Raw genomic sequence first — 15,183 nt, forward strand, 5'->3', positions numbered from 1 at the left:
ACCGTAGTAAGCTCCTCGTCAGTTTACTGTAGTCACCTGTTGCCGTCGCCGCACAACATTGAAGACTCAGTAATAGAAAAGGCCGAGAAGGAGTCAATCCTGCAGCTCCGTCCTCGGAGCCCGCTCGCCGCATCGCGGTTCCCTGAGCAGCGGCCTGCACTTCTATTCCTGCCGCTTGCGGCGCAACTGCCGAGCCCTGAGGTGGTGCCACCCAGCCAGACGAGACTCGGAGTTAGCACCAATCATGCACCTGCCGTTGGACCACTGTCTGCGACTCCTAGAGTCTCGGACGTGGATGTCGTCCGAATTTCACAATCCCCAGTCATGGGCGTGCCGGGATCCCCTTGTCGGTCCTCGTCGCTGGGTGTTCCGCAGGCTCTTGCAGCGATCCTGATTCCCGCCACTGTCGCTCTTTCTGCTGCTCTGCCGCCGGCTTTGAGCTCGAAGCAGTCTGCCTCGCTGTCAGAGGACCTAGACGTGCTTTCAGGAGTGGTTTTAGGCACTTCTTGTGCTCTGCTCAGTCCCCCATCCTCGTCCTCAGTACTGTCTGCATCACCCCTGGTGCCGCCGCCGCTCTTCGGGACGAGAGCGCTATCGTTCTCAGCTCTGCCGCCGGCCCCAGTTGTACCAGCAAGGCTGAATTCCCCTGCCAAAGAAGGTCCCTCAAAAGCTCCCTTGCACCCATCGCTGCCGACGGCCGTAACGCTCGCTCGACCACTACTTGTGGCAGGAGAGCGCTCAACGGATGTGGCCATCCCTGTGTTTCCGGCGAACCTACCCCACTCCGCCAGGTATCTCGTACCGGTGCCTTGAGGACTAGCAGTCAGCGTTCCAGTGTCGCCGGAGCAACTGCCAACCGCGTGTGTTCAATCTAGCTTGCTGGTAAGGTGCACCTTTGCTTACGGCTGCCGTCACGGCTATATTACCGCCTGAGAGGGAGAATCGACTAGGACTCCTGAATCTTCAACAGCGGGCCTTGGATGCCATGAAGCACGATTTGTTTCCCACCCCCAGTACAGAGTACGACCCTGCCCGTCGCTGCTCATCAATCTTCTCGTTCGAAGGCAACAGTGATGGGGGCAGCGAAGGCTGTGGCGACATCTTTGTGGGCCCCCCAAAGTACATCGACGTCCGAAAGAGTTGGCGCCAGCGGTGCAGTGGTGCGAACGCGGAAGTCGCAGTGCAACGAACCTCCTCGCGCAAGGTCCGACAGCCGCACTCTTCTTGTGGCGCAATAGTGAAGGCACATCAGCCGACTGTGGTGCGTCTCTGACAACCCAGGTCGTTGGGTGGCATCCCCACCGCCGAACCGTCCACAGGGGCCGGGAGCGTGCGGTGTGTGTGCTCGTTGCCACAGGGCTTCCCGGTGTGTACAGCAGTTGTTCCATCAAGACAGAATCATTGCCAGCGGTTTCAGCGATCAACTGCTCCTCTGGGACTACGAGCACACAATTCGTGGAAAAATGGAGTCGGTGGCGACGACGGAAAACGTGACCGTGGGTCTCATCACCACGCTTACGCCGGGATCGTAGGCGACAACGCCACCTGCTGATTCCCTGTACAGGACGCAGGTGGCGCGCGGGCAGCTTGGGCACCGGGTCGACCATGACGCTCTACCTTGCCTCGAAGGAGCGCAGCAATCAGGTGTGGTCTATTCACGGAAATGGTGCTGTGGTGTGCTGGCGTACCACCATCGAGGCTGCGAGCCACGGCAGGGGAGGCAGTTTGTGGGAAATGTCCACGCGACACACGGTCGACTGCGACGGCGCGGCAGAGGTGCAAGTGAAGGGTGCGTAGGCCTTTGTCACCTGCGGAAGTGCGCCCTTTGTCTTTGTCTATGATGTCACGACATGCGAGCCGATGCGCGTCATCAACCCACGACCCCCCCCTTGCCACGTCGATTCACCTTTTACCTGACGGAGAGGTGTTTGTCGCTGGCATCGGTGACCTATGCCGACTCCTTGCATGGGAATGCGTTGATGGCGGCTTGCGCACCCCAGTCTCTGGCTACGACAAGGCCTCTCCACTGTTCACTACGGCGCGAATGGCGTGGGCCTAGTCACAGCAGTTCGCTGTCTTTGTCAGCCGTTCACCGTGCTCGGAGGGAGGAGATGGTGAGCTACAGAAAAGGACCTATGTCACTGGCTGCCGGACAGAGCGCCACCGCCTTCCACCATCGGCAGCAGGAGCGGCAGTACCGCGACAGTGACATACCGCCTGAGATGGCGCTGATCACCGTCGCCGGCACGGTCCAATGCAAGTCAACCGTCCTCCTAACGACAGACCCCCATACCTCCGATGCGTTTGGGACAATGTTCGACGGTGATTTGCAGCCGAAGCGGAAGGCCACTCACCTGACAGAGTGGAAGCACTCAATACCCCAACGCGCAGCGGAGCGTGATGCTCGCAACGTGCGGTTACACCCGACATTTGTCTCATCCGAGCCGTCGATGCCGTTCGCGATGTCGACCGCTATCCGCATACCGTATGACGGGACGGAGAAGGGGGCACGAATGAGCGTCATCGTGAACTTCTGGCGCGGGCTTGCGAGTCAGCACCGCCACTCAGAAACGCACCTCCAGCTGGTTGAGGGGGGCTGCTCAACCACCGTTGCGCCTGATGCGTAACCTGCGCCGGGGTGTGCGCAGCAGTTCGTGGAGAATAGAGAGGTTGACGTTTCAGAGGATGTGCGCCACACCCTAACTCTCATCTTCCTCGTGTGCGTCTCTCGTGTGACACGACGCGAACGCACCGCATTCGGTGGTGCATCCTTAAAAAAAAAGCGGGGATGTATGTAGGCGGAGATTTACACTGCACGGCACGCGCTGGACTTGATCTGCTGCGTAGATGCCTACCCAAGGAGCGAAACGCAGAGACGAGCGTTCCATTGGGTGTTGGGGGTGCATCTGTATCCGTGTGTCGTCCTCTCCCACACCGTTGGTCTTACTACACTGAAAGACAACAACGAAATCTACAAAAAAAACACCATTGCTGTGTAAACTACCTTAAGCTGGAGGCAGCTGCTGTGCCAGCAAAAGGTACAGACAAGGTGGAGAAAAGCCTTCCTCTCCTCGCTTTTCCTATACCCCTCCTCCTCTTCACCCCGCCCCCTTGCGGTGTAGGGCAACACCTTCCACCCCCCCCACACACACACTCATATCTATCTTTATATACGTACCTATACGCACGTACTGTCACGTCTACGTGATCACGCAACTCGTGCAAGCTGCTCCTTCCTCTCTTTCGCATTGCTACGCTGTTCTGACGTGTGGTAGTTCCCTAGCACGGGCCGTTTGCTTGCTTCACGCCTTCTCCCCCCACCTGGACTTTTTTTCCCCTTTTGGGTGGTGCTGTTCCGCGTTGAAGGCACGTCATCAACGCAAGTGAGAGGAGAAAACACGAAGACACCTGGTGTCATTTTCCATCGTCTCTCTTTCTTTCTGGCGCACTTCAATAGTTGGGCAGCGTCTCTGCGCATTTGTACTCTCGCGCACACACAGGCAAGCACACACGCACCCTTTTTTTTACCCGGTACGTTCCCTATCCCCCCACTCCGCACCCCCCACTCCCACACACGCAGGGTCATAAAGAGGTAACAGGAAAGGGACCACCTTTACGTGCACGCCTGCAGCTGACTTTTCTTTCCTTTAGGAAACATGTCTCTTGCGTTTGATGAGTACGGACGCCCCTTTCTGCTGGTGAAGGAGCAGCAGCAGAAGGAGCGTGTGAGCGGCGTTGAGGCGCAGAGGACGAATATCCTCGCTGCACTTGGTGTTGCTAATGTGCTGAAGTCGAGCCTTGGCCCGCGTGGCATGGATAAGATTCTGACCACTCCGGACAACGAGGTGGTTGTCACTAACGATGGCGCCACCATCCTAGACCTCATGGACATTGACAACGAAATTGGGCAGCTCATGGTCGAGCTGAGCAAGTCGCAGGACTCCGAGATCGGTGACGGGACCACTGGTGTTGTGTGCCTTGCAGGAGCGCTGCTGGAGCAGGCTACGGCGCTGCTCGACAAAGGCATCCACAGCTCTCGCATCTCTGAGGGGTACGAGAAAGCGTGTGAGATAGCGTGCATGCGCCTCGAGAAAGTGGCTGAAACCATCTCTCTGGAGAAAAGGGAGTTTCTGCTGCAGACGGCCCGGTCGACACTCAACTCGAAAGTGGTGAACCGCGAACGCGACCGTCTGGCGCAGATCTGCGTGGATGCGGTGCTCGCCGTGGCCGACATAGAGCGGCGCGACGTGAACATGGACCTCATTAAGGTTGAGGGCAAGGTGGGGGGTCGCCTGGAGGACACTTGCCTCGTGGATGGCATTGTTCTTGATAAGGACTTCTCGCATCCGCAGATGCCGAAGGAACTGACAAACCCGAAGATGGCCATCCTGACATGCGCCTTCGAACCACCCAAACCAAAGACAAAGCATACTCTACAGATTAAAAGCGCCGAGCACATGAGGGAGCTACATGAGCAGGAGCAAGAGTACTTCCGCTCTGAGGTGCAGCGCTGCAAGGACGCTGGTGCCGACCTCGTCATTTGTCAGTGGGGCTTTGATGATGAGGCCAACTACTTGCTTTATTGCAACCAGCTGCCGGCGGTGCGCTGGGTGGGCGGCGTAGAGCTGGAGATGATCGCCATCGCAACTGGTGGCCGCATCGTTCCGCGCTTTGAAGATCTGACGGCGGAGAAGCTCGGCACATGCGGCCGTGTCCGCGAGGTTGGTTTTGGCACCACGAGGGACCGCATGATCTTTGTCGAGAACTGCCCCAATAGCAAGGCCGTCACCGTTTTCATCCGCGGCGGCAATAAGATGATGATTGAGGAGGCAAAGCGTGCCCTGCACGACGCCATTTGTATGGTACGCAACCTCATCCGCGACAACCGCATCGTGTATGGCGGGGGTTCCGCGGAGCTGGCGGCGTCGTCCGCGGTGCTTGCACATGCCGATGCCGTGTCAACGGTGGACCAGTACGCTATTCGCGCCTTTGCTGATGCCCTCGAGTCCATCCCCATTAACCTGGCCCTCAACAGCGGTCTTGATCCCATCCGCGCCCTTTCTGATGCACGCAAAGCGCAGATGGAGGGCAAAAATCCGTACGCCGGTATCGACTGCATGGACCGTGGGACGATCGACATGAAGCAGCAGCAGGTGTTCGAGACCTTGAGCGGCAAGTGCTCGCAGCTGCGCCTGGCGACACAGGTGGTGAAGATGATCCTCAAGATTGATGACGTCATTGTTACGAAGCCGAATGAGGAGCAGCCGCACTAACACGTTCTCTCGCCGATATTGTTGACAAGGCGAGGTAAGCAGTGAAGGGTTTATTATGAGCGCAAAGTGCTCTGCCGATTACTGGTACTTTACTTGCCTTCGCTTTCTTCACCTTTCATGTCACGTGTTTCTCGTAGAGATCAGGCGCAGTGGTGTCATCGGGAGATGGGGAGGAGTAAGGAGTCTACCGCAGTACGTGAGAACGTGTGAGGGTGTGGGGGGTCATCGGTGGCAGCGGCGCAGGCAGCTACAGCAGCGACCCGCACAGAGGAAGAAAAATGTAGAGAATGTGTGTGCTGAATCGGTAGGTGTATGAGTTTAGCATGTTGTCTACCTTGCCCACCGAACTTCTCAGCTGCAGCACTTATATTTAAACTCAGGACCTCTTTTCCTTTAGCCCCCCCCTCCCTCTGTTCTGCGCAGCACCTCGTTGTCAGCGTGTTTTAGCAAAGCAGTGTGGCTGCAATGGTGACTGTTAAGGATGTCGTATCTGTATGGGTGTGTGTATCTGTGTGTATGTTGAAGTACGCGCGTGGTCGTGCTATAGACTGTGAGTGTGTGTGCTTGATGGTGGAGCGGTTCTCTTTTCTCTTGACCGACATGGTTGGCGGTTGAATGGCAAATAGCGAGAGAGTGTGTGTGTGGGAGTGAGTGTGAGTGACTCTGTTAAACTTTATATCCTTTAAGGGGTGCGTCACGGTGTCGGTGGTAAAATCGATGTGGAGTCTTCTCTCTCTTTTAGGTTTTCCTCGCATGAAGCAAAACAAAATAATCCTCAATGCGAAGCGTCACTACTTCGTCAGTTCCGGTGTATTTGGGTGCGTTAGTTCCCCATGTAGGTGTACGTGTATGCTTGTGCGTGTATGTGCGGGTGGTTGGCGAGCGAGACGGATGTCCTGTGGGAGAGACACCCAGGAGCCTACGCACCTGTCCATGCATCTCTACTACCCTGCACGCACGCATAGACATCCACAGGCACAGGCAAAACGTAAAGGGGGTGCGCACAATGCGCCAAGTGATTTGTGAGTTAAGGTAGGGGCGACGAGCACGACAAGCAAGAAAAAAAACATATGAGGGCCAGAAGAGGCTTCAGCGAAAGATAAGAGGCCCCATAGGCATACTTTGGGATAGCGATCGTCATTCGCCTGCGAACAATGGAGCGGTGCTCATGGATGGCCACGCTTGAATGCCATGTTGTCCCTCCTGTCATGTACGCATAGGGGAGGATGACGCTGTAGTTTATTCCGGGGAGTCACTGCCGTTACCCGCTGACTCGCATGGTTGGAGGGTGTGCTGTCTTTCCACGAAAAAAATAAGAGTGCTAAATCTCTCTCTTCCTCTCTCTCCAATACTGACGCATAGTGGAGATGGCGCACTCCACTGCGGCCTCTCTCTGCTGCTGCTCGCTCGTACTTCTTCCACAGGATAAACATCACGTGTCCTTCACTTCACTTTCTAGACAGAATGTCCATGACAGCAATGCCGGGTAAGATATTAGAGAGGGGGAGTGGAGTTCACTGTTCGCTTTACGTGAGCAACTACAGGAGAACTGTGAGGCGAAGTTCAGTTCCAGTACGAGTTTCTTCCTGTTGTCATTGACGTTCATAGGAATAGGACTTGTCCATTGGCACTCGAAGAGACGGAGCCTCTGCGGTGCATGTGTAGCCAAGAAACATGAATGAAGCAGACTCTTGCTTCTGGGCCTCAACCTCTTCCGCTTTCTCTAGGGTAGCAAGTAGCTGGCATCAGCTCCGGCACACTAAGAGGAGACATCATAATCATACGACTGCATCTTCAACATGGGCCAAATCACACCCCATCGTGTGTACCACCTTCGCCTTCCCCACCCAAGCTGGACCGGCTTCCGGTGGGATTTTCATGCGAACATTTTCGCGCAGCCTCCCTGCCCATGAACTCGTCATCGTACATAACAGACACTTCCACTCTGTCGTTTGCCAAATTTGATGAGAACTACGCGCCCCTCGCCCACTGCGGCATCACCGGAGGCTCGTGTGGGGGACCACCGAGGAGACCCCGCTCGGTGGCGTTGCTGCTCCCCAACGCAGCCATCGCACGGCGCTTGCGAAATGAAATAGGGCGCATGGGCGTGTGCATTACCCACCGCGACAACGACGAGCGCAGGGGGCCCCTGGAAGGGGCGCCTCAGAGTCTTCTCTGCCTGGCGGAGGAACGGGCGAGCGAAGAGAGCTGCCCGCTGCATTGGGACGAGTTGTAGGGGCTTAGGGCGCTCCAGTCCTACATTCCGTTCCAGGTGCCCGGATGCGGGCTGGAGCACACCGAGGGCGACCTGTGGCCGCTCTGCCAGCGTCTCCTCGGCGAGTAACAACCGACTGTGCGACGAGGTCGTGTCGGCTCCGGAATTCCGCACCGCCTTGTGTGAGGTGCGAGCTGAGACTGCCGCACTGCGTGCGCACGCCCCACAGCAGTGCCCGCCTGCCGACTCGCCGCAGCAATGGCCGCCGCCCTACGGGGGATGCCGCGCCCGCATTCGTGTCGTGTACACGACGCGAGGTGCGCAGGAGGCGAGCGCGGCACCGAGCCCTCTCCTCGGATCGGCTTTCACCGTAGTGGAAGAGAAGAAGGGACGTCTCAGACGGCGGCTCCCCCTCTGGCCGCGACAAGCCAGCCGCTGGCTGGAAAAGAGCATCGTTACGCAGCCCCGAGAGCTCGTGCTCGACGAGTGTGGAGGGGTGATGGAGCTGACAGCGTCCTTGTTGCAGGTGCTTCTTCCCCTGCACCTGCGGGCGCTCTTTAGCTCGCGAGCCAGAGGCGGCTCCGTGCATCAGCGACGAACGCGCACCCAACGGACTTGGCCGCTAGACCAGCGGTGATGCAGATGGTGGCAGCAGCATTGGCCTGCCATCCTCTGTATGAGTGCGAGGCGACTCACCTCTAGCGATCACGTGAGCGTGTGGATCAACAGCACCTAACTGACGGGTTGTTGACACAGGCGGTGGGGGCAGCCCTGCAGGCGACTCGACGCGCCGCGAAAAAGGCCGACAGCACCTTGAGCAGCAACGGGACCGGCGTCTCCCAGAGGCACGGGTTTGCTGGCGTAGTGTTGGACGGCAGCTTTGGAGCAGGCTGTGTCGAAGAGCAGACGTGCTCCCAACAGAGAGCTGATGCGATCAAGCAACTGCCACGGGAAGGACGGGCGGTTTGTGTGACGCCTTTGGCCTGCTGCCCGAGTCCTGGACGTGCCTGCTTGCACATTTTGTGGGTTTCATACGATGACGCGCCGCCTGGTTTTCAAGCGGCCACGCACGGTCTCCTCTCTGCGTCGTGGGCGGATTTGCCGCAGAGTGCGACCTTCATGCATGGGCAACGCCGCGAGGATGGGGAGCGGTATGCGTTCCTCGACATACGAGGCGGACGGTCGTTGCCGGTAGCGGCTGGGGGCGTCAGACGCGGGTAGCATGAACGCGGCCAAGCCCTGCGCGGTCCGCTGTAGTCTTTGGGCGTTCACGGCGCTGATGGGGGAGCAGCAGTACACTCATACCTCGACAGCACGGCAGGCATTTCCGCCTGCCGAAAAGGCTAGGCACGCGGTCATGGGACTGATGCGGAGATTCACGCGTCAGTGCTCGACCTTCTATGCGCGGCCGTGCATACCGGAGCGAACGGGGTCCGGCTAGCGACCCGGGGACAGGTGGGACGTGGTGGATAAGGAGGGGTGGACGCTGCACTTTTATCGAAGTCCTCGAAAAATAGCAACTCCGTGGGAACAACTTACTGATGTCAGTTTTTTCCTCCCTCCTCACCCGGTGACGCCCAACAGGGTTGGTGGCATCGCTCATCACACGTTCGAAAAGTGGAATGAATCTCCTCAACTCATCATCGATTTCTCGTCGTCCCCCTAACCCCTCTCTATACTTTCAGATGAGCGAGGGACACTAAGTAGTTGTGCAAAGACCCAGGAAGAGCTCGACCCAAGCATTTGAGTATAAGTGGGTTATATGCACGCTTCTTCCTCCTTTCAGGTGGCTGATCTTCTACGATCATGGCGTCACCAAGCAAAGCGAACGGCCCAATACTGGTGCCGCCGTCAAATTTTGCTATGGTAGAAGATGGCATTTATCGCAGCGCTTACCCCACCGAGGCAAACGTCCTGTACCTGCGCCACATCGGTATCACGCATATTGTGCTTCTCTCTATCGAGCAGCTGCCAGGCCCGGTGAAGCGCTTGCTGGGGTCAGAAGTCACCGGAAAGGCCGCCAGCAGCTGCCTCACTCGAGGTCCCATTCACATTATGGATATTGTAGATATGCACACCTGGTGCGTGGATGGAATGAACAGTGGGGACGATTTTAGCTGCCGCGACGTGATACGAGCCTTGGACTTCGCAGTGGACAGACGGTGGCACCCAGTGCTATTCGCCTGCCCTCTTGGCGAGCTACAAACGAACGTGTTAATCGGGTGTATGCGGCGCTACCAACACTGGGCCCTCTCAACTATATTCAGCGAATGTGAACTCTACACAACTGTGTGCAGGACTCTTCGGCAGTCGATATTGCTTTTCATTGAGTCTTGGGACCCCGCCAACAACCCCATTAGCTCGGTGAACGTGCAGTACCGTAATCGCGAAATGATGCTGCGGGAGCGCTTGCGTGCGCAGCAGGAGCGTCGCAAGCACCGGCACGCCTCCGCCGCGTTCGAAGGAAACCGGAGCAGAACGAGCGACTCTGACTCCATCGAAGACATGGCGGACGAGGACGAGGCACTGACGAGCGTCATGAGTGACCTACTTGACAAGATCTCCGTAGACGGTAGGAACAGCAACACCGTCCTCACCATGCAACATGCCTACAACGAGATGAGCGTAGCAGTGACGTCGCCTCCAGCAGACTTGAAGGCGCCGAATCCGGACGCAGCGTCCATCTCAACAAGTGGACAGCGCCCGCCAATGATGGTACGTCGGGCGGCTGCGGCTGCCGCGGCTGCACGACTCCGCGAGCGGCAGGAAAAGCAACTTCACAACGAAATCTCGCCGAGTGAAGCAGAGGGCCAGGCAAGCTTTCTGGAGGTAGAGGAAGGGAAGGCGACCGGCATCATTTGGGCGGAGTGGTACCTGGAGGCCCTTCGTGTCGCTGAGGAGCTGAGGCCGCAGACGTACAGCTCGACATCGGTGAGCTGTGGTACCGTCGATATGTCCTTGGGAGCCGACCTTCCACCACCGCATGTGCTCTATGCCGGCGCACGCAATCCACCGGCGCTCGATGCCCGTTCCACCTTCACCAAAGAGTCCATCGTGGAGGAAGATGACGACTGATATACAGCGTGCAGGGGACGAGTCTCTCTCTTTTTCAGCCGATGTCCATTGTACTCGTGTTGTTGCGACTGCCAGGACACCCACAGGAGTGCGCCTAAAGGGATAAGAGAAAGAGCGATGGTGTGTGTGTGTGTGTGACTGTTGGCAGGACTGCGAATCGATCTATCGTGACCCTCTTACTGCAGGCACGCACGGAGAGGGTCTCACAGGTCTGCTTAATTTTTTTCTCCTTTTCTCCAGCTGTTGTACCGCGTTCCAGCTTTGCTAGCCAGGACTGGGAAATCTTGTGCCCATCTCTCGTTTTACATTATCCGATTGGTCTGAGGATACTCCGGTTGCGATCATTCAAGTTGCCGCTATGGAGAGCACACAGACACGCACGCAACGCAAAGTAGAACACAGCCAGGGAGGAGACACGACAGGTGTCTCGGGAATGCCCTCTTCGCTAACCGCAAGACAGAACTCCCTCCCCCTCGCGCCACCTCCTCTCTCTCTCTCCGAGCCACGCCACCACTTAGATGTTTGGAACACCGTGTTTGGTGTTGCAGGCATTCGTTCATGTGTGTGTGTGTGTGTATGTGTGTGCCGCGGTATAAACAAGTAAGAGGCGCCACTGAGTTCATTACGTCGTCTGTCGTCTGTCGCTCGCACGACGATGCGCAGCGAGCACCAAAGTATGTGTTTTCCGGGAGAAGCGGGAAGCTTCGCTGTTTGGACTTCAGTCGCCTTTCAAGTGGCACCAATGCGTACATACATGTATGTACGTTTGTGTGTTTTTTTTTTTCTTTCACAGCCTCTCTAGTCGTCTTCACTCCTCTCTTTTTTCCCTTACACGCTTCCGTCTCGCTTGTAGTCTTCGTCGGGGATCGCCACCTGTTGTTCTTTCGCGCTCGCTGATGGTACCACGCTGTCTCCATCCCTCTCAAAACGCGAAGGAGCTTCCCTCTCCCTTAGTGCGGCGGCAGCCAAGCACCAGCCTCATCGGTTGTCTCGTCTTGATGCTGCGCGGGTGGAACTCAGGAGCGGAAAGACACACACACACACACGCATACACACACGAAGGCTTCATACATAGGCCGTGAGGGCGGACGTCTCTTCTCAGTGACTGACTGACGCTCTCCGCGTGCTCTGCTTGTGTGCGGTGGCTGCTGCCTCGGTGCTGGCGGTGGTCCGCGATACAGGCGGCTAAAATACGTCACAGCAGGAAGTGCGAGGAGCGTCGGAGGGCAAGTGTCCATGCTTCCATAGCTGTGACTGGGTTTCATGTGTATTTTCTTTGCACCTGCAGGGACACGTACACCCGCACAAGGTAAAAACTCGAGGACGTGGCCGTCGGCGCGCGTGGGCACGTTGTGTTTCTTTCGCCTTTTTGTCTCCTTTGGTGTGTGGGCGAATGCATTTCAGCGACAGAGGGTTGACCAGAAAGTGCGACGCGTAGTTCTGCTCGTAACCAAGAGAAGGGAAAACAGAAAAGGAACAAAGAAACGCACTGTCACTGCCGTTTGCGCAGCCGTACGCCTGAGCTCTGCGCTTTAGGCAACGAGTTTGTGTATTCGTACGCAGTCTGGTCGTGCTGTTCACGTGGAGCCCTTCCCCCTTACCGCACATATTCACACTGTCGCACAGCGCGCGTGTATTTGCCTTTCTTCACTACTGTGGCCGCTGCTACAATCTGTTCTTGGCTTCACTGGAGAAGCTTGAGGCGGTGAGGTACTGTAAATCCTTTTCCCCTGTTTCGAAGACACCGTATTAACGACAAAAGAACCATGCGTGCAAAGCGTCCGCTCCGTACGTCGGGCCCGTGCTTCGATCTGACCGGGCTCATGGATCACGCAGCCCCTGAGCTACAGGTTCAGCAGAAGAATGAGCAGGAGCTCAACAAGTTCTTTATCAATGTGGATGACAACACAGTTTCGCCAATGATCACAACAGAGCCATGCTTTCACAAGGCGAGCGATTCGAGCCTGTCGAACACCAACTCTGCGGTCAACTCGACGGCGCTGGAGGTGGCAGGCAATGGTGGCAGCAGGTCTGTGGAATGCAGGGCGAAAGGTGGTGGTGAATCAGGTGCCGTCGCTGGTGCTTCCGGTTGTCTGTCGCCGGCGACGGTGTCGGCACAAAACGAGGCCAAATTTATTCACGTTAACAACACGAACATCTTCGTACTGATTGACGGCATCTCGATGTTTGTGGAGGGAAAGAGCACTTTTACTGGAACGGAAGATGCACGGCTGCTGGTAGAGCGACTACGGCGAAAGAAACTTGCCCGTTCTGTGGACACAGTGGAGGAGGCCATCTTGAACATTGAAATGTCGGCTGGCCACGGTGTCCGCGATGGGACAGTTCCAGCGCCACGAACCGCCTCTTCTAGCTCCCTCGCTGTGGAAGCGCCTGCATCGCTAATGCCGTCTACCACGAGCTCTCCCTTACTTACAGCACCGTCGCCACACAAGGCTGTCGCCCTAGCTTCCCTATTTGTGCCGCAGCCCCCCGCGAAATCGGTCCCCCTCGCGAATCCCTGGGCGTCCCTGTTTGAAGACGCCAAGATGCCATCTGGCTCGCCGCTGTTTCGCAACTCTACGGCCAAGTCTCTCGCCAGCATCAGTAGCAGAAGCTGTTCTCCCGTGCAGGGCATGCTGCTGTGTGATAGCACCGCAACAGGTACCTCGTTGTCTTCTCCCATGACAACATTGTCCCCTGGAACGGCAGCCACCTCAACATCAGCGTTCTTTCCCACCGCTGGCTTTAACGCCGCTGCTCGTCCTCCGTACTCCGTGAGCTTCCCCAGTCTGCGTCATCAGGACAGCTCGTCATCCCTCGTGTCAATGGCTTCGGGTGCCGGCTATCGAAACAGCGGGCACGCCAGTCGCAGCGCCGCAGTGCGGCGGACAAAGCAGATATCCGTGGAGGAAATTGGCCACAGCAACTGCTCGCTTGATATGGATGATGTAGTGGTTGAGGAGATGATTGGCAAGGGCACCCAAGGCACGGTGTTCCGCGTCCGCGTGGATGGCAAGTTGTACGCACTCAAGTGCATGAACATTGACGAGGCAATGAATGCGACAAACGACGTAGAGCGGCAGGGACGCAAGAAAGGACTCGTGAAGGAGCTGACCATGATCACACTGCAGCGATCGCGTCCGCCGCCAGCGCACCTCATGCAGATGTTCAACGCTGTGGCCTCGCTGGATGCAGAGAAGAAGCAGCTGAGCATCCTGATGGAACTCATGTCCTTCACAGTGGAAGATATTCAGCAGATGATCTCTCGCATCCCTAGCGAGGAGTTGATGCGGGTGACGCAGTCGACCTTTCGGAACTACATGTCCGGCGACCCGTCATCGAAGCAGACCATGAAGGAATGCTGCAAGAACCAGGCTCTCTACGGCTCTCCGCGGCATGTGCTGGGTCGCAATACGTATAAAGAGCCCGCTGCATGGGAGAGGAGCGTGAAACGGGAAACACCAATGCCGGAGGTGTTTCTCTCAATGCTGGCACGGGACGTGTTGATGGGGCTAAATGAGCTGCACACCGACTACTTCATTATTCACTGTGATCTGAAGCCCGCCAACGTGCTTCTCTGCTATGACAAGCAGAAGTTTAAGCTGGCCGACTTTGGATGCGGCTGTGTGATGGAAGACCGGCAGCACGTCGAGCGTCGAGGCATCGACCTCGGCACAATGCTGTACAAGGCACCAGAGCGATTTGCGGCGAACATTTTACACCGCGTCGCTGACGGCAGCGCCGGCGAGGCGGTGGTGGAATTCACGGCCAAGGCGGACGTGTGGTCCTTGGGCATTATGTTAATGGAGTTGGCGGCTGGCGTTCACCCCTGTGATCACTTCAAGTCTGACTTCTGGAACTACGGAGGGAAGTTGAAGCTCTCCAAGATGAACAAGCCGCTCAACTGGTCGGAGGTATTCTACGACTTCATTCTACGCAGCGTTTGTGTCGAGGAGTCGATGCGGTGGTCTGTGCAGCAGCTGCTGAAACACCCGTTTGTCGTCAAGTTTAACCACGTGCCGCGAGAGAAGCTGAAGCAGTTTGTGCAGCGCCTGGAGGTCGACAGCAAGACTTTCCACAAGCGCCAACAGAGCGAGCTGCTCAAGGAACAGATCTTGCTTAGCACGACACGTCGGCACAAGGACACGTTCCAGTTGGAGAGCAAGAAGATCTGGTCGACGTATACCGCCTACTTGAAGCATACGCCCCCCACCAAGGACCAGACCATATTTCCAGAGCTGCGTTACACGTAACGAGACTGAACGTGGTGGCTTGTGGTATGAGTGCTAGGCGTAGTTTGTACCGACGCATGGGTGTCTGTCTCTCTTGGCGTAGCGTATTCCTGTGATTGTTGAGAGGGAATGGAGTGTATGGGCGTGTGTGTGAGGGAGGGAGGGGGGGGGGTAGTGGACGTCAACTAGTGCTGCAGGAAAGCGGCGCATAGAGCATGTGCGGAGAAGGGGAGGTGCGACGACGATGACGACAGCGAATGCGCCTATGCGAAGCATGTTCCGCGTAGTTGTGGACCTCAACGGAAGGCTGTTTCGCTGTCGTTACCCTTTTCCCTGTGGTGCGTGCGCTTAGTGTGGTTGATCTCCCTCCTGCCCCCTTGTTCTCTCC

The 15,183-nt window shown here is 57.0% G+C and overlaps 3 protein-coding genes and 1 pseudogene across 3 annotated transcripts; all 4 read left to right on the forward strand.

Moving 5' to 3' along the window:
- The first annotated feature begins 1,850 nt into the window (after positions 1-1,850).
- Positions 1,851-2,627, forward strand: LPMP_321060 (annotated as a pseudogene).
- Positions 2,628-3,656: 1,029 nt separating this feature from the next.
- On the forward strand, positions 3,657-5,273 carry LPMP_321070 (chaperonin containing t-complex protein, putative; the record flags this gene model as incomplete). The annotated part of the gene is made up of 1 exon (XM_010703491.1): positions 3,657-5,273. One exon carries the CDS (start codon positions 3,657-3,659, stop codon positions 5,271-5,273), a length of 1,617 nt encoding a protein of 538 aa, XP_010701793.1.
- A 4,021-nt stretch (positions 5,274-9,294) lies between these two features.
- On the forward strand, positions 9,295-10,563 carry LPMP_321080 (hypothetical protein; the record flags this gene model as incomplete). Its single annotated transcript, XM_010703492.1, has 1 exon — positions 9,295-10,563. One exon carries the CDS (start codon positions 9,295-9,297, stop codon positions 10,561-10,563), a length of 1,269 nt encoding a protein of 422 aa, XP_010701794.1.
- Positions 10,564-12,329: 1,766 nt separating this feature from the next.
- LPMP_321090 (protein kinase, putative) lies at positions 12,330-14,816 on the forward strand (the record flags this gene model as incomplete). The annotated part of the gene is made up of 1 exon (XM_010703493.1): positions 12,330-14,816. One exon carries the CDS (start codon positions 12,330-12,332, stop codon positions 14,814-14,816), a length of 2,487 nt encoding a protein of 828 aa, XP_010701795.1.
- Positions 14,817-15,183: the final 367 nt, after the last annotated feature.

Source organism: Leishmania panamensis (assembly GCF_000755165.1).
Source record: "Leishmania panamensis strain MHOM/PA/94/PSC-1 chromosome 32 sequence".
Lineage (NCBI taxonomy): Eukaryota > Euglenozoa > Kinetoplastea > Trypanosomatida > Trypanosomatidae > Leishmania > Leishmania panamensis.